Consider the following 19,962-nt stretch of genomic DNA (forward strand, 5'->3'; position numbering starts at 1 on the left):
CATGCTGCAGCAATTTCAGCTCACTATGACTGTGACCCACCATTGTTTTCTCATCCTTTGTTCAAGCAATTTCTTAGAGGGGCAAAGAATATAAGACCCCCACGAAGAGCTCCTACTCCTGCTTGGGATCTCAATTTTGTGTTGGAGAAACTCACTCTACAACCTTTTGAGCCTGCAGCTACTGCTGAGTTGAAATATTTGTCATGGAAGACTGCTTTTTTTGTTGGCCATTACCTCTGCAAGAAGGGTTTCTGAATTGCAGGCCCTTATGGCAGTTGAGCCTTTCTTAATTTTTCATAAGGACAGGGTATCTTTACGCACTAATCCTTCCTTTATGCCTAAAGTGGTTTCTAGTGTGGCTTTAAACCAAACTATTCATTTGCCTACCTTTTATGCAAATCCCCAAAATAAAGGGGAAAAGATTTTGCACACTTTAGATGTACACAGGCAGTTGCGATATTATTTGGACAGAACTAAAGGGTTCAGACAATCTCAGCAGTTATTGGTTTCTTTTGCTTTGTGCTCTCAGGGCAAGCCCGTGTCAAAACAAACTATTTCTAAGTGGATTGGATTTTGCATTGCTTTCTGTTATTCCCATCATGGCAAAGAGATTCCAGCTGGGATCAGGCCTCATTCCACTAGGGCTACTGCCACTTCAACAGCTTTTTTGAGGGGGGTGGCAACTAAGGATATTTTGGAGGCAGCCACTTGGAGTTCAGTGCATACCTTTTCTAGGCATTACCACCTTCCACTGTACTCTAGATCCAGGGCTGGTTTTGCCACTGCTGTGTTGCAGGGCATTTTGGCAGCTCCTGCTTCTATATAATTTAGCCATCCTCCCTTACCTCTGCTTTGGGATTCTACCCAAGTGTTAGGACTGCAGCAATGTGAGATGAAGAACATAGTACAGTTTTGTACCTACCATAAATGTAGATGTTCAAGATCCACATTGCTGCAGTCCATTACCCTCCCTCCTTCCCTCTATAGTTTGAGGTGGTTGTGTGGGTTGAGTTATCCTTCTGAGGTATATTGTGCATATTGTATATATATTGTGTGTATTGTATATATTTTTGGTATTAGGCTGGTTGGTTGTTTAGTTGTTGTTGTTGGGTTTGGACCTTTCTTTTTAGGGTCTTCTGACATCTGGGGCAAGAAAAGACTGAGGATATGACGTCGGTCATGCGCATTTGTACCCTGACGTTCTGATGTCAGTCAAATGCGCCTTGACCGACGTCAGCCTTATACTCTGATATTCGGGCCGACCGAGGGACAGCGGACTACCCAAGTGTTAGGACTGCAGCAATGTGGATCTTCGAACATCTACATTTATGGTAGGTACAAAACTGTACTTTTTCCGCTCCTTCTAGGCCATATCCCAAGGGTCAGAAGGGGGGGAAGATGTGGTTCCGTAAAGCTCAAGGAGCTACACCGGATGCACGTGGTCAGTTTACCCCCAGAGGCAGAGGGGGTAACAATAATAGACGCCACCCTAGAGGCAGGGGGGGTCCTCAGAACCAGGGCAACAGGGAGTCTCTTCCTGAGAAGCCCTTTCAGCATCCCTGAGGTGTTGCCGACTGTCCACCCTTGGAGGCAGTCGGGGGAAGGATTTCACTGTACCCAGTAGCCTGGCAATCCCTATCACAAGAGATGTGGGTACAGTCGATCATATCAGAGGGTTACAAAATCCCCTTCGAAAGGTTTCCCGTACCTCTACAATCCCTTCCAGACATCTCACCCGGTCAAAGGGATTTGGCAGAACAGGAAGTTTCAAAGCTCCTAGGAAAAAGAGCCGTCCAGACTGTGCCGGCAGACCAGGTAGGATCCGCGTCTACTGAGATTCTTTTGGTCCCCAAAGGACGGGAGATTGGAGACCAATATTAGACCTGAGCAATCTAAACAGATTTGTCAAGAAGGCAAGATTCCGGATGGTCACGCTTCAGTCCATTCTGCCCTTTCTGGGCAAGGACAACTGGATGTGCTCTATAGACCTTCAGGATGCGTACTATCACATAAAGATTCACAGATGCTCCAGAAGGTTTCTCCGCTTTCGCTAGGGACCAGTCATTACCAATTCAGAGCACTGCCCTTTGGCCTCACTTCAGCCCCCAGAGTGTTTACCAAATGCATGGCAGTGGTAACAGCTCATCTGAGACGTCAAGGATTCCAGGTGTTTCCCTACTTGGACGACTGGCTCCTCTCCGCCACCACCAAGTGTCAGCTTCTTCAGTCCAGAGACTACACTCTACAGCTTTGCAGGAGTTTGGGAATTTCAGTAAATTTCGAAAAATCTTCTCTGCTGCCTTGCCAATCTATCACCTTTATAGGCGCAGAATTAAACACCGTCAAAATGTTAGCCAAACTAACAGATCAAAGAATTCTGGACATCCAAAAATTCGTTCGGATTCTATTGCAGAGCAACAAGATCAAAGCCAGATTTATTCTGAAGGTTCTAGGTCTTATGGCTGCAGCCATTGTTCTTCTACCACTGGCTCGCTTCGCTTCCACATGCGTCTTCTGCAGTGGATGCTATTCACGCAGTGGTCGTACCACAGTCTTCCGATGAGGCACGAAATCTTAGTCACACAGTCGTGCAGAGCTCATCTAAATTGGTGGATATCTTCCCCTCTTCTTCATCAAGGCCGACCTTTTATTCCCCCTCCTCCAGTTGCCACAGTCACTACAGATGCCTCTCTGATCGGGTGGGGGGGGCATTATCAGGGCAGGATGGTCCACGGGACGTGGCAACCCATAGAATACCATCTGCACATAAATGTCCTGGAGATGAGAGCAGTGCTTTTAACGTTGCAAGCCCTCAGCGACTTTCTTCCCACGGGGACTATTGCAGTACAAACGGACAACATGTCCGTGGTCTGGTACATCAACAAACAGGGCGGGACCAGGTCCTATCCGTTATGTCGAGAAGCTCTCAGACTTTGGCAATGGGCGATCTCCTCTCATCGGTTTCTGATAGCAACACACATCCCCGGCAGGTCCAACCTATTGGCGGACAGGCTGAGCAGATCCATTCTGATGCCTCACGAGTGGTCTCTCAATCAATCTGTAGTGGATCAGATATTTCTAAAGTGGGGCACTCCTTGTTGCGATCTTTTTGCTACTCCTCAAAACAACAAGTGCCCCGATTTCTTCACTCTTTCCCCTACCAGGCCAACCCCTGAGAGACTCTCTAACCCAGGATTGGCCCCGGGGATTTCTGTACGCTTTTCCTCCTTTTCCCTTGATTCCACAAGTCATTCAGAAAGCCACCGTTTTGAGGGCCAAGTTGATCCTCATTGCCCCATATTGGCCTCGACAAATTTGGTTTCCGTCTCTGCATCGTCACCTTCTGGTGCAGCCCTGGCATCTGGACCAAGTTCCGGATCTCTTGATCCACCAGTCGGGTCAGCAGCACCGGGCCATTCATTCTCTCAACCTCACTGCTTGGTTGCTCCACTTCCTTCCCTAGCCAGGCTACCGATGATTTCTGATTCTGTCAGAGACATCTTAGTGTCTTCTTTAAAGTAGTCCACTAGGACTGTTTATGCTAGCAAGTGGCGACCTTTTTCTATTTGGGCAAATTCCAGAAAAATTGATCCCTTTACTGCTCCTGTACATTCTGTTTTAGATTTCCTGGCGGAGGTTTTTCATTCAGGATCCTCGTCATCTACAGTCAAAGTACAACTGGCTGCTATTTCCAAGTATCATGTTGGCTTGCATGACAATAACATTATGTCTCATAGATTGTGCAAGGCCTTTCTAAGAGGAGTTTTTCTCCTAAAACCACCTATAAAGCATCCTCCTCCACAATGGGATCTAAACTTAATGTTGGCATCCTTGATACTACCTCCTTTCGAACAGTCTGCTTCATGTTCTTTGAAGTTATTGACCTGGAAAACTATATTTTTACTGGCTGTCACTTCTGCAAGAAGGGTTTCCGAGATTCAAGCTCTCTGCATTCGTTCCCCTTATTTGGTTTTTCATAAGGACAGGGTATCATTAAGAACGAACCCTTCCTTTCTCCCCAAAGTTGTGTCTCAAACCAATATTAACCAATCTATAGATCTACCAGTCTTTTTCCCAAACTATTCCAACAGAGCTGAACAGAAACTGCATTTTTTGGATGTCCATCGTCAACTCGGGTACTATCTGCATAGAACTAAACAATTCAGAAAATCGGACCAATTATTTGTCTCCTATGCAGAAAACAGGATAGGTCTTCCAGTTTCTAAAGTGACCTTATCCAGATGGTTGACTTCCACCATTTCCTATGTGTACTCTCTGAGGCAAACAGCTATCTTCTAAACCAAAAGCACACTCAACCAGGAGTCTGTCCACTTCTGCAGCCTTTCAGGATAGGCTACCTACCATTTGTGCAGCAGTTACTTGGGCCACGCCTCATACCTTTGTCTCTCATTACAAATTGGACTTGGCCTCCAGAGATAGGGCCAGTTTTGGTTCCACAGTTCTCAAGAGTCTGTTCCATTGAGCCACCCGGGATACAGGTGCTAGGGACGCAGTCCCATCTAGCAAGAATGAAGGCGAGATTGACAACTTAACATTTAGAAGTTATGTACCTACCATAACGTTCCATGTAAGTTGTCTTCTCTCGCCTTCTTTCTTGCGTCCCTCCCTCCTTCCCCCTGGCCTGGACAGATCTTGAAAAGTTCCTATCAGGTTGTTTCCTCCTGAGCCTTCATATGGGGACTTCTATTATGAACTTGTGTTCCTAATTATGTTAGGTTACTCTTTAGCAGGGTAGGTTAGCTACCAAACGAGATCTGAGGTAGTTCCGCCTTGCATCATGGGATATAGGGTTGCCTCGAGCTGGTAAAAGGAGTTCTCAAGCTAAAGCAAGTGCCGAGTCGGAGCCGAGGATCGGCACCGAACCCATCTAGCAAGAAAGAAGGCGAGAGAAGACCACTAACATGGAACGTTATGGTAGGTACATAACTTCTAATTTCAGATGGTACGAGTAAGGAAATGAAATATTTTTCCTTCAAGACTTGCCAGTGATGACTGTTGCACTCTGGATCATCTGTATCGGCATCACCTTCCATTTTGTTCATGGTATCCCATCAACGGTGACTGTTACCTAGAGCCACTGTTCACACCGTTGGCTCATTGATCTATTAATGTGAAATGTTTGCTTTTCCTCCACAAAAACATTATTAAAATTGATTAGATATGGATAATTATGTTTACCATTCTTCTACCTAATAGAAGCATGGGCACTGCATAATCTTGTTTTAAAAAGTGGGTCTATATGGAGCTGAATTTGGAGGGTTTTACCCTCTTTCAGCACCACTGCTTTTGTCAAAGATGCTGGTAATCCTCCCTTTAAAAAAAAAAAAAAAAAAAAAAGTTAAGATTCCAGAACTTTGACTCTGTTCCCTCCCAACTGTTCTTTGATTTACCTATAATTTTAATTTTCTCTCCCTCTATCATTAATTGAGCTGCTTCATACATTGGCATAATGGTCTCCCATAAGTATTTCCATTTGTGCCTGTCCTTTGATTACCCATTCAACTGCTTTATTCAAATTTTCATACATCTCTAGTACGTCCTATAGAATGCTCGATATTTTTCTTGATGCAGTTTGGGTACAATTATCTGATGCCCAAGTTGCACTAAATGGTCAAAATTGCTAAAATACCAACCTTTCTAAACTCTTATGTATTGCCCAAATGTTACTTTTTCTCAAGCATTCTAAAGATGTTGCTATTCTGTGATGTTATCTTGTTTTACAATACTTTAACTTCTGTCAGCCCATTAAATCTGATTTTTCATGTGCAAATCATTGAACTGTTATTTTTAATTGAAACTGTAAATGATGTAACTGATGGCAAGGATGCCTTAGGAATGGAACTATTTCTGAGAACACTGTTTGCCTATACAGAGCTGTTCACAGAAACCCTGTACAAGCATGTTAGTAGCTGCATAGAGGCAACTGTGCCCACCAGGAAGTAATACAGAACTAACTCAAAAAAGCAAGCCACCCTGGTGGAATCACAAAACCAGTAGGCTGTATAACACGAAGAAGAAAATCATGGCAAAAATTGAGGTGCAGCACCCAGCAGGTAAAAGCACTCTCCTCAAACTAAGCAAACAACTTGGAGGACAAATAGTCTACCAAAACCAAATTGTTGAGGTAAGTTTGGCCTCCCAGACCAAGGACAGCCACAAAGCATTCTTTAGCTATGTTCATAACCTCACCTATACTGAGCCAGAAGACCTAGCAAACCTCCTGGCTGATAAATTCAGCTCCAGTTTTACCCCTCTTTCTCTCGGCCTTCCCTCAGGAAACATCCAAATATAACCCCCCACCCCACTATCACTAGGGAACAGGTCCTTAATGTTCTCTCAAACACCAAGAACACTACATCAATTGGCCCAGACAATATCCCAGGATGCCTTCTATATAGCATGAAACATGACTTATCAGGGCCTCTGGAATTACTATTTTAACTGTAGCCTCCAAACGGGTTTTGTGGCTCACGAATGGAGAAAGACAGCAGTCATCCCTCTGCACAAAGGTGGGCCATCTACGGACCCTGGAAACTACAGACCCATAGGTCTCACTAGTCTTGCATGTAAAGCCATGGAGAGAATTTATCATGGAGATGATCAGTAGAGATGTAAACCTCAAGACAATGGACCCAACCCAGTTTTGGTTTAGTCAAGGGCAGGTAATGCCTACTCATCCTGGTGGACTTCTTTGAGAAGGTCACCAAAGCATTGGATGAGGGAAAAATTGTTTACATTGTCTACCTTGACCTGGCCAAGGCATTTCACACAATACCCCAATCAGGCATTGTTGACAAGCTTGAGGTTCGGTACAAACCCGTATGTCACCTGGTGGATAGCCAACTGGCTCACAGACAGGACCCAGGAAGCTAGAACTGTGGAGTCCACCTCTACAAAGAGGCCAGTCACAAGTAGAGTTCCCTCAGTGATCAGTCCTTGGACTGCTCCTTTTTGGCATTTACTTCTCAGAAGTAAAGAACAATGTCAGTGGTCTTTGGCTGTCTAAATGTGCATATTGCTAATAGGAGCTGTTATTGAATCTCACACTAAAACTAAATGCCAAGAAATGAATAATAGTATCCTGACAATACACCCCTTAGAGTTAACCCCAGTAGTTAGGGACTTGGGGGCACACACAGATAGTAATCTAGCCTTTGACCATCATGTGTTTACAGTGCTGAGGAAATCCTTGTATATTGCACAACTTATAAACCAAGGTATGACATCTAAGTCCATGGAAGTCATTGTTCCACTGTATTCTACATTCATCAGACCTATCGAGTACAGTGCCCCTTTGGTATGTACCTAACCAGTCGTATCCAACAATTGGAACATCCATAGAGGGTCCTCACTAAAAGAATACAAGGCACAAGTAATATGTCCTGTGCAGACTGCCTCAAGGCCCTGTCCCTGTATTCTGTCTCCTACAGGCTTTTGAGGGAAGATTTATGCCTGGCGTACATGGCATTGTCCCGTCCCACTCTGGACTTTCTGCATATCCATAAAACAAATCGCACCAGAATTACCCGATGTTATTAGTGTTTCACTGTTGCAGTCGTCACACTTGGGTTATCCTGCCAGGGGTAGCCGTCAGTTGGCCCGAATACAAGAGGCTTAGTATTTCTGCGTCTGTTGCTTCAGGACTGATGTCAGGGGTATAAAAACAGGCAGCCGACGCCATTACATCAATCTTTTTTGCCGAGGAGCCCAAAGCAGAAGCAGTTTGTACGAGTGCCGGTCGGCTGCTACCAGAGTTTCCATTTCCGAAATTGAATCATCTTGAAGTCTTCTAAAGCTAAGTACCCCATTGGGGATCCTTTTTTTCTTGCTCTAACCGATGTCAGAAAAAGTTAACAATTGTATCGCCTGTGGAAGCAAATACCACCGGGATTTCCGTTCTTACTGCGTCACCTGTTTAGACCCAGACCATGACATACCTTGCTGTCAGTTTTGTGCTTTGTTCAACACCTGAACTATGTCGTCGGGCCTTTTATTGTAGCTAAATGCTTTCGTTCTCCATCTCCGTATTCCGAAATGGCTTTGATAAGCCATCCAACTACTGATCTTAAAAAACGTAAGGATAAAGACAGAGACGGACCGCACAGGTACAAAACTGCCGGTGATGATTCCATTAAGCTAGTTGCCAGTTTGGTACTTGGGCGCTTTCGCAGCCCCTGATGCCCGCTTCAATGGATTCGCAGGCCGCTACAGAGACCCGCTCGAAGTCTGGTATGCCACGAGACACTGACTATGGAACCTGCGGATATCTCTACCTTGGATGGGTCCGGAGCCGCTGTGCAGGCACCAGCTTCTGAGGACGTTTTTCGCACTACTGATATTCGACAACCAACTTCTTTTGCATCTTCAGTTCTTTCTAAAACTACCGAGTTTCCAAGGCCAAGAGTACGAGCTACGCCTAAAAAACCGACCCAAACTCAAGCGCCTGCTTCCTTGCCACAGTCTCAGATGCTTAAAATGGCAGAAGATCTGATCATGCTGATTTAGGGGGAAGCCAGCCTTCCCCTGCTAAAAGAAAGACTTGTCCCCAGCAGCTTTATCTGACCAAGAGTCCGACTTTAACGTTTCTGAATATGAAGACATGCCCTTATCTGCCTGTGAGGATTCAGATGCAGAGGAATCCACTCTTCTGCCTCCCTTCCAGAGGATTTTTCCTTTGGTGAAACCCTTCATAATTTGAGAGAGCATTTCCATTAGGAATGCCAGGATTATCCTCAGTCCAAAAAAAGACCCGAGGAATTTTTAGATTTACCACAGCATAGACCCTTAGCTATCCTACCTGTTGCAGATGCTGTGAATGATGTCTTTATGGAATCTAGTCTAACTACTGATACTTTACCCCCTGCTCCAAGGAAACCTGACAGGTACTACAGAGTCCCTGACTCTCTCACAAATTTATCTTCAGAAATCCTACTGCTGACCCAGAGATCATCTCACAAGGACCTAAAGGAATAAAAGCAACTACAGCTAAGAATCCCACCCCCTAGGACAGGGATTCCCGAGCTTTAGACAAATGGGGTAAAAAAAGTATACACCTCCGCAACTGTCGCCATTAGAGCATCAAATTGTCAGTTCCACGTGCTGAAGTACCAGCAACATACTATGCAACTTATTAAGCCAAAATTATCTACCTTTCCTAACTGTGCAGAAAGTAAAGACTTACAGGAGCTTATGCATTCTGCAAGCCAAGTCAGCAAGCATACCCTGCATTGTGGGTTGGACGCCCTAGAAGCATCTTGTAGGGCAGCAGTCACAGGTTCTGTACTTAGAAGGCATGCCTGGCTTAAGAGCAGACCTTGCCAGACCATGTCAAATCAAAATGATTGGACGCTCCTCTGAACAAGGGCAATCTGTTTGGCACCAAAGCAGAAGAGGTTTTAAAAAAGATGGAAGAAAAGGATGTCTGTGCAGACAGTCAAAGATTTTTTGCAAGTGCAGCCTCCAAGATTCAGTAGGCATTTCCCCTCAAAACATTGGTCCTTTCCAGCCCCCTCAAGGCCATCTCAAACTAGACCCAGGGGAAACAGACCCCCGAGATTACAGTCTCTGGGTATGCAGAGATCTAAGCAATGGAGTACTTCCACTTCTAAAGCAGGGAGTGCTAAACCACCCCCTTACGGAAATAATTCACAATGACTTCTTCACTCCTCACCTCTGCCAAATTGCTTGTGCCCCTAGGAGGAAAACTTGCCCATTATGCAAAAAAAATTTGACCTTCATCACTGATTGAGATGGGTCCTCAACATAGTATCCCAGGGGTGCAAATTTTATTTCCACACCCTGCCAACTCCAAAAGGGTTCCCAGACCTTCCTCCAAACCAGTGGGCAGAGGCACAAAACCAAGTGAAGTCCCTGCTCTCCATAAGGGCAATTCAGCCTGTTCCTACAGAACAGATGGGCCAAGGTTTTTATTCCAGACTTTTCCTGGTACCCAGAAAAGAGGGCACCTGGCGCCCAATTTTGGGGTCTACCCATTCTAAACCACCTTACTGGTGGTAGCAAAATTCAAAATGCACACCCTACAGCAGCTTCTCCCTATGCTGTCCAGAGATGCCTGGTTAGCTACTCTAGACCTAAAGGAGGCCTGTCTGCACATCCCAATCAGGGACTCCTGCAGGAAATGTCTACGTTTCAGGGCAGGATCTATGCATTATCAGTTCTCTGCACTTCCCTTTGGCTTATCCACTGCTCCCAAAGTTTTCACAAAATGCCTGGCTCCAGCCTTTGCCTATTGCAGACAGAAAAATATTCAAATTTACCCGTACTTGGATGATTGCTTGATTCAGGCAGTCAGTCAAGAAAAGCTGTTTCAGCACCTGACATTTGTAAAGGACTTTCTTTTCTTTGATAGTGTACCCCAGGGAGGTTAGAAGTCCAAACTAGTCTCCAGTCAGAAAATTGTATTCCTGGGAGCAAGCTTGGACACTGCATCCCAGATGGCATTCCTTACTCCAGAAAAACAAGCCTATCTGACGGGCTACTTTGCTCAAATGGCCACCAGAACCCAGCTATTTGCAAGGAAAATCCTGCAGGCCCTAGGGTTCATGGCCTACTGCATTCTACTAATTCCATATGCCAGACTGCATACGAGGAAACCTCAGTGGTACTTAAAAGGTTTTTGGTGCCAGCATTCTCATAAGAAAGTGGTATCTTTTTGTACTAATCCTTTGTATGCCCAAGGCTCTAATGAGTTGTTTGAAATGGGTAGTACAACTCCCTTCATTTTTTCTTCTCAGTCTTCTAGTGAGAGGGAGAGGATATTTCATACCTTGGATTTTACAGATGGCTTAGGTATTTGTTTAAACTAAAACCATTTGTAAATTTGATCCGCTTTGTTTCCTTTCATCCCAGGACATTGGGTTTGGGTGTTTCTAAGCAAGCCATCTCCTGGATATCTAAAGCCATTTCCTTTTATTCATTCTTTTCATGGTAAGTTGCTGTCTACTTCCATCAGCGCTCACTCCACTAAGGCGGTTGCCTCTTCTGATGCTTTCTTCAAGGAGTTTGGCACTAATTCTATCCTTGAAGCTGCTACTTGATCTTCAGTGTATACCTTTTATTAAGCATTGTATACTGGATGTAGTTTTTAAGGCTGGAGCAGGTTTTGCTAGAGCCAATCTGCATGGGCTTGTTGAGGCTCTTCCCAGCCTTGCACCTCGCAGTCCTTTTGTTGAGCTTTTGTACTTTCCCTAAAGTGAAGAATACTGCAACAGTGATATAGAAGGACATAGTACAGTTGTGGAAAATCTTACCATAACAGTAGGTGTCCTCTTCACTGTTGCAACATTTGCTTACTTCCTCCACAACTCATTTTTCTGTTGAATTTTGTTTTGGTTTCCTTCCTGGCTATGGGTCTCCCTTATCCATCTGCATTTTCTCCTTTTGGACGTGCATCAACTCCTTTGTCCTATGGGAGACTGTTCTCTTCTGGGGCAGTTAAGTTCTGGGTAACTGCATCTGTACACCACCTTTAATGCCCTATAGTCCTGTACGGGGAACATACATATGACATATGGTGCGTACAAGAGCTAAAGGCTTTGGTATACTGGCTGCCCTTGGCAGGAGATCCCCAAGGTGTGAAGAATACAACAGTGAAGAGGACATCTGCTGTTATGGTCAGATTTTACATAACTGTACTTTCTGTGGCTAGTATTGATGAGCATGGTGAGAAGTATGGGACAGTAGAGTCCTTTGAAATGGTGGTTATAGAACATATAAAAGTGTAGTATTTTTCATGACCAGGCCTCCTAGAAAATTTTGGTAAGTCATGGAGAGTTTTCAGCTGGTGTTAAAAACATGGGGTGTTGTAAAGAGCTGGGGATGCAAGACTGTAGCACAGTAGTTAGTCTTGATGCAAGATGCGTTAAAAGTTTAACTGTGAGTTGTGTTCTCCCTAATAGGATGGCATAAAGCCAATGTGGGAAGATGAATTAAACAAACAAGGTGGCAGATGGTTAATAACACTTAACAAACAACAGAGGCATAATGATTTAGATCGGTACTGGTTGGAAACTGTAAGTACTTGAGTCTTTTTTTCTTCAGTTTTTTGTTCTGTTCTAGCTAACAAAAACTTCATTTTCTGTGGTTCTCGACATCCTTACTGTCACAGCTGTAGAAGCCTTGTTATAATGGGAATTTGTTTTTTGCAGGAGAAGGCCAGTGCTGATGAATAAAATGGTGGGGGGGGGGGAGTGGTCTGTTGTGCAAACTTAAAATTTTAGATTAAAATGTATGTAGAGTGAATTTTTTGTATTTTGAAAAACTTAAGTATTTACATTGTCTACACCAAAAAGTGGAAAATACTGCCTGGATATTGTGACCAGTGATGCAAGTCATTCTATAGCAGTTAATATGCCGAATATTTTGTGGTGAGTTGTCACTTTTTTGTTTTTCTGTTTTAGTATTTATCGTAGCTGTATTCTTTTCAGCTACCTGAGTAGGTGCATCATAATGCTGCACAATTTCTGCAGCTGCCTGTGTGCCATTTGAGTATTTGGCAAGCCTGAATCTCCATATGTTTTAGTCTCTGACATTTTCATCTAACCATAATTATACAGTGTGTTTGCCAGTCTCTTAACTAGTATGGACAAAGATATTGCCTAAATAAACCTAGACCAGTGTGGTTTTGTGGTGGGGAGGCAAACATTCTACACAGTAGAAAGATGGTCTAGAGCAGGGGTCTCAAACTCCAAGTATGAGGGTCACCATTAACGGTAAGGATTTTTTGGTGGGCTGCAAGTTCATCCTCCACAAACTGTATGTTTTTGTTCATTTAAAAAAAAAAAACTTGCAAAACTTTGTATGAAGCAACAGGCAACACTATTCTATTATATTGTAATTTCAACTAAGATCCCTGAAGTATTTTTCATGAAACTTTATTGCCTTTCTTCATTTTGACTGCTTGGCTGACAATGTTTTGAGGAGACCAGGACGTCAGCATTAGGCTTTATGTTCTGTGAAGCAGCCACACTTGCAAGGTAGCTTTCAAGTGTTCATTAGTTAGCCTTGACCAGAAAACTGATTTGTTGAGCTGCATAGATGAAAAAAAACCTGTTCACAAACTTGTGTACTGCCAAGCATTACAAGGATTCGTGCAGCCATAGAGAAAAGCTTTGGAAACTTGTCTCGACTCATGTATGTATAAAAATCTGGAGTGCCAACATCTATGTACTTCTGTTTCCGAACAGTATTGCACTGAAGCTCCAACAGCTCCATCTGGAGTTCTTCAGAGACATTGTCAACACCTGTGGAAAAAGATGTAGTAAAGATGGCAAATGGGAGTTCTAGTGCCTCAAAATCCTGAAACTGACTGACAAATTATGCTCGTAATATACTAATTGCATCTCAATATTCTTTCAGGAACTGTTTTTGACTGTTCTGAGTTACTGTAAGGCTGAGCAATGTCCTAGGTTACCATCCAGTAGCTGTTTTGTCCACAGGGACATTTTACATCTGAAAGCTTTGACACTGTCGTACATCTGCGTTCTCTACTTTCTGCCATAGAGCTGTATGAGTTCATTCAGATGTTGTGTAATCTGTCAGAAGAGCAAGGTTACAAATGAAAAATGTATCGCCTAGCTGAGGATTTTTTTTTCTTTCATTGCCATGAAGATTTGTTTGTGCACATCAACAATTACTTGAGATCTCCATATAAAGTTCCTTCAGCCTACTATGAGTTAGGCTGCCTTTTAAGGGCAACCTGCTGCCATTTGGTCTCTTCTGTACCCATAGTGTTTGTCGTACTGACAGAAATGAGGAGTGTAATATGTTAATCTATATGGACTGCCTGCTGGCTCTGACACACACTGGTAACATTTCTAGAATGGGCACTTCCCTAGTTGCAGTTTGTGGGGGAACAGATAAACTGGAAGAATCTGATCTCAGTCTCTGAGGATTGACTATTGGTGTAAAGGAGGACAGTCTGCAGTGTCATTTGCTTCTTGTACAGAGGTCCGGGCAGGTCATTGTCATGGCTGCACGGGTGAGGCCTGAATCCTCCTGTGCCTTCTAAAACTTGTCCGCTATGATCTTCATAGTGTCTTTTATCTACTAGAGAATGTGGTTGTTGCACCAGACCGTGACCTGCTTATTGCAGAGTCACTATTTCTGGTATCTGATCCATCTCACTTGGACCTTGGAGTGGATTTTCTGTACATCTCTGTACAAGTTTTCCATTCTTGCTTCCACATTTGCAGTAGGGAATGATTAATGTATGCTTTGCTGTTGGGTTGTAGAGCCTGCTTCTGCTTTTTTCATTCAAAGAAACTAGTCTCCTCCCCCAATGCCAAGGGAAGGGAGCTCCACATAAATCACTTGATCTGTGAGTAGTACTCTATGTTGTAATTTTTGAAGCCATACAGAATCTGGGTCCTTTTCCTGATCTGGTCTGGCAGTCGTGTAGTATCTAAACAAAGGGGAACATTAGTCTCCCATAAGAAGGCATTGGTAGCGGGCTTGGACAAGGGCATCTTGCTTTCAGACATTTGTATCTTAGTAGAAATTACCCTATTTGGTACATTGAGACGCATACTAGCCCTTCAGGCTTTGGATCTAGCTGTCCAAATTCAGGTTTCTCTGCAGAAAGTTTAAATTCCTTCAGGACAAAATCTAATGGTGGTCTCTCTGAGCAGGTCCAGGGCACACCCTCACAAATAGATGCTTTGCAGAGAAGTTTTTCTGAACATACTTTATCATTGGGATATCTTTCAAGTGGCTCTCTTTGGCCTCCCTCTGAACAGCTTCCTTGCTTCTGTTCAGAGCCCCAGGTCCTCTGGTTTTGAGGGTGGATGCCATGCCTTTTTCATGGAAGGGGATGTTCCTTTATGCTTTTTCCCCCAATTTCTCCTTTTCCTCGAGTCCTGCAAAAGATCACAGGACTTTCAAAATATATTGTTGGTGACTCCCTTTTGGCCCAGACAGCACTGGTGCCCCCTCCTTCATCTGGCCAGGCCAAAAATCATAAGTTACCTCACTGACTGGATCTTCTGACAGAAGATGAGGGGTTTTTCGTTCACCCTCATCTGTCTGCACTTCAGTTGACACTTTGAACATTGGATGATATGGTGTTAAAAGGGGATTAAAACCCTGTCTGTGAGGATATGCTTGAGGTTCTGCAGGAAACCAAATACTAGAAAAGCATGTATATATAAATCAAAGATTTTTTCTGTTGTCTTAAAATTCACTAGGATCCCTTCTCAGCTGAGTTCCTTTGGTTCTGACTTATGTGAACTGCTCCATTCTGGCTTGCCATTATTCCTCTGCTAAAGATCACTTGTCAGCGATCTCTACTTGTCTGCATTTGACTCCACTGTTGGCCTCTTGTTTTGAAGTTAAGCAATTCCTGAAAGGTGTCTTGCACATCAGGCCTCCAAGAAAGCCCATCCATCCTCCTTCGCACCTCTAATTTTTTTTTCTGAAAAATTGACCTCTGTTACTGCTTGTTTGCAACATTGCACCTGGAAGACTATTTTATTGGTTGCCCTCACTTCCACTTCAAGCCTTGATGGTTTCTCCTTTTTTGATTTTTGTATTTATAGGGACAGAGTGTCTCTGCGTAACAATCCTTTATGCCCAAGGTAGTCGGTGAGTTGTCCTTTAATTTATCCAATGTCCGTCCTTCCTTGAAATCCTTCTCCACAGTCTACTAGTGAGAATGTTCTACACACCTTGGATCTTCATAGACAGCTTAAGCATTATCTAAATAAGACTAAGGCTATACATCTGAAAAACTTTTTTTTTTTCTTTTCATGCCAGGACATTGGGTTTAGCTGTTGCTAAGCAAATCATCTCCTCCTGGATTTCAAAGGCCATTTCCTTTTGATCATTCCACGGTAAATGGCTTTCTTCCTCTGTTCAAGCCTAGTCTAACAAGGCAGTGGCCTCCTGTGGGGCTTTCTTCAAGGACCTTGACACCAGTTCCATCCTTAAAGGAGCTACTTAGTCTTCTGTACACACCTTCACTAGACATAAATTGGATGTTTCCAGAGGCAGGGAGGCTGTTTTTTGGATTTGTGGAGGGTTCATCCCATTCCTTACAGTAGCTTTTGTACTCCTAGCCCCTTATCTTTTTTCTTTTGGGAACATCTTCCTGGCCAAGGGGTCTTTGCCCTTCTCTTTAGGAATCTCATTTTTCCCCTGTACGTACGTGTTCTCCTTTCTCCTGGGATGGTTCTTGTTCTTCAGGGGCATTTCACTACTGAATATGGAGCAACAGTATGTCACTTTTCTGCCATAAGTGAGAAGCGTATGTCTGATGTACAACGCTGCTAAAAATTAAAGACTTTTGTTTACTGGCTGGACATGGGGCTCTCCTTGGCAGGAGATCCCATCCATTATGAATACAGCAACAGTGAAGGGCATCTTATCTTATGGTAAGATTTCATACTGTGATCTGGTCTCGGGTGAAGAGCTATAGCTTTATTTGCTCAATCCCTGCCAATCCCATAAACTTTGGTATGTTTTTCTGGGGTATTGTATACCCCAGGTCAAAATAATCCACTTTCTTGGTTACTACCATTTGGCCCTCAACATACGTCTCTACTAATTTAAGTGCCATTTGTTGCATTCCAAGAAATATGTCTCTAACTTTGTCTCTCTTCCAAATCACATTTCTACCATTTGCTGTTTGGGAAACTCATTGGTAGTTTACTAGGAGTATAAAAATGGTGTATACAAACCCTTCCATTCAAAAATCCTGAATCTTATGGATGTTGACTCAAGGAGCTCTACAGGTTTCCTTTCATTGTTCCTTTACCTCCTGAAATTTTATGCACCCTGCCAATGATCCATTTTTAACAGCATATTTTATTCCACAGTCAACTAAAAACCCTTACCAGAGCTGCAGTCAGTCCTTGGTAAAGAAAGCAATTTCTAACCTGCAGTCCAAAATCCAACTTTGTCCCACTCTCTTACCTGTTCATCCAGAGTTATTAGTTCCAAAAGTTTCCTTTGCTAATTTCCTCCCGTAAATTCCATCTCCCTCATGCCTATTTTCTATGCCTCTACTTACAGATATCCTTACTGGTAAAATCTCCTTTTTCCTTCCCATTGTGACTGTATTTATTAATGCTTTCTGCTGTAGTAGTATGTAAGGTGCATGTTTGTTTTTCTCAGTGTTGTGGGTTTCTAGTACCATGACAGGAATGGACCCCATTCCGATGTCTGGGTATGATTAGAGTTCATGAAATTAGTATTGTTTCAGTCTTTGTTTGCAGATGCTGAGGTCTTTGTTTGCAGATGTTGAGAAGAGCAGTCTTGACTATGTACCCAGAATTGCCACATCCTGTAATTTTGTACAGGGTTGCGTGTGTTGGTAGCATAATAATTTACAATCTTTTAGACCTATTGCTTCTACTACTATTGAACTGCCTTGGGTGTGCCTTCCACACTGCTGTCATTTCTGCCTGTAAATCTGGATTATTTTATGACTCTCTAAGACATTGACCGAGTGTAGCAATTTCAATGATCAGTGCTAGTTTTGTCTCCCCCCATGGGCTACTATATCTGGTTTCTTCACATTTAATTTTACAACTCTTGATAATGGGTGATCCCATGTGATGGGCTCTCTATTATGCTGTTGCAGATGCAGGTTGTCAAATGCGTCTTTGTCAAACTGAAAAGCACGAAAAAGTAAAATAGTGAAGCGGCTTTTCGGTGAATTCTTTCTCTGGGAAAGAATTTGTTTGGCCATTTTCGCTACTTTGCCTTTTTGGCACTGTAGTGCAATCTCAGAGTTGGTGTATTTATGTAATGTTTTTACGTTTTTTTTCCCAGAACAGCGATGGCTTTCCCTTGGAAAAAAGTCGCTGTTCTGAGGTTTCGACATAAGGTTTCGCTTACATGGGGTAGATTGTGTAGTTCGCTCTTCTGTGCGTGCGATATAATATAGACCCTATGTGATGTACACTTCCTCTTCTCTCTTTTTTTTTTTTTTTTTTTTTTCCTCCCATTGTATATCATTTAAGCATGAAGCATTTTTTTTTCATATCCAAGTGGGAATTTTTGGGGGCCAGTCGATTACCCCAAAACTGAACAGGAAGAGTTCATTGATTTTATAGCTTTGACTTTATTCTTGGATATTAAGGCAGTTTTCAATATCGGTTTTAGTATTCCTCACTAAGCCTTATTCACATTAGGTCATGTTTTTATTGTTCCTTCATCTATATTTGTATACTCCCTCATGCTAAAGTTGCTTTATCACATTACTGTATTAGGTTATCTTGGTGCTGCAGCTTTCCTGTTTTAAATGTTGCTTTTGTATGCATCTTTCTGTCAATGGCAAAAGTTTTAACAGTTTGTAGTTTTCAGTTCATTTGAGGTTGTAGGCTATCCAGAAGATAGTTCAAATCTTTAAACAAGGTTGTTTTCTGTGTGCCAAATTGTAATAGCCTAATCTGTTAAGTACGCATTTTACAGGAATAAGGGCAAGACAAAACGGGTAACAATCACCCTGGAATATCCCCCTTTGAATTTTTATCCGTGGGTAATATTGCCATTTGTCACAGGTCAACTTGAGTGGTTTGCCACTGTTTTTTTTATGGTCTCTGTAATGTAGTTGATCAGTGTTTGGTGCATCTTGTACATCTGTAAGCACTCCTTTATCCTTGAATGTGGGATGCTGTCAAATGCTTTTTTTGTGAACTGTCTATGCCGTGCTTTAAATTCTCCCCTTTCTACAATGGCTTTATTTAGCAACAAGTGATCCTTTGTTCCATATGACCGACTTTACCGTTTTTTTTTTCTTTTGCCATAATTGAGGGTTTTTCCTTAAATGACTAAGCTACTCTGTATCAGTTCTTGTAGTTCTTAGAATAAACAGCACAAACAGCCTCCAAAACAAAACACTTTTAATATAAAACAAATAAATGAAGTTTAGTGCTTTCGTCGGTACATTGACATCTTCAGAACCACAAAGCAAAGTAAAAACTGGTTTAAATACTTTAAGGAAATGAACCCCACCCCCAATCATGAACCAATCAATGTGTAATAGGCCGACCTCTAATAAAAGTAACATACACAACTAAATGTTGGTTAAGAACAGTATAAGAAAGGGACATTTAAAGCACTAAATGCCAATAAAAATAACCATATAAAAATTTGTAAAAAAATCTCGAGCCATATTATGTCTTCTAAGTTCACTGGTGATGGAAACACTTTCATTTAAGCCTGAGGAATTGGTGGCATTTAATCTTAGTTGCCACACCCTGTCCCCTGTGCATCAATACATTTTTCCAGTCACCACAAGAAGGGCCATTGTGAACCTGCTCCAGCACTAGAAATGTAAACTTGTCAAAATCATCATAAACCGAAGAATGGAGTGCCAGTGCACTTTTAAGTTTCTGAATGCTGTATATTTGCTGATAAATTCTATGATTGACCCATTAATCTTCTTGCCAACTTAAAAAGCCTGGTAGGACTGACTGATAGCAAGGTACACCACCCTCTCGGAGAAACAAATTTACTGCCAGAAAACCATTTTTTGGCCACGCTATGCAACCATCCAGCATAGTTGTCTTCAGTAAATCTGCACTGTTTACATATTCCACATTTTACAGTGACCAGACAAGTACCCCCATTCTCCAGTGTTTTCCTCTCTACAACAGATCTTTAATGTTGTTTTTTTCTTTTATACATAAAACACGGGCATACACTTTCCATCAGATGTAGTATTTTTGTCACAATTAAAATCCATTTTTTGTGATATTTTCAATACCCTTTACATCGAGTGTAGTGCAAAATCATATTGTTAAAAAAATTGGTTGTTTTTGCAATATTGTCCTTGCACAACCCTTGTTTAATAAGAGGGCCATACTAGCCTAACCTTTCAGCTTAAACCCCTTCGAGAGTACTTTCCAAAAGATAGTTGGGAAAGCCCCTCTCGAGAAACATGTTCCTTATTGTTTCAAATTCCCTCATACACCAGCC

The 19,962-nt window shown here is 42.6% G+C and overlaps 1 protein-coding gene across 1 annotated transcript in view; it reads left to right on the forward strand.

The window, feature by feature from the left end:
* LOC122788873 (eukaryotic translation initiation factor 4E-like) overlaps positions 1–19,962 on the forward strand; it is a 387,508-nt gene that overhangs the window by 215,018 nt on the left and 152,528 nt on the right. The window contains exon 5 of the mRNA XM_044055778.1: positions 11,940–12,053. Within this exon, the coding sequence (XP_043911713.1) occupies positions 11,940–12,053 (114 nt within the window). The remainder of the gene's footprint in view (positions 1–11,939; positions 12,054–19,962) is intronic.

The sequence above is a fragment of the Protopterus annectens genome, chromosome 14.part0 (genome assembly GCF_019279795.1).
Source record: "Protopterus annectens isolate FY-2018-M chromosome 14.part0, PAN1.0, whole genome shotgun sequence".
In the NCBI taxonomy this organism is placed as follows: Eukaryota; Metazoa; Chordata; order Ceratodontiformes; family Protopteridae; genus Protopterus; species Protopterus annectens.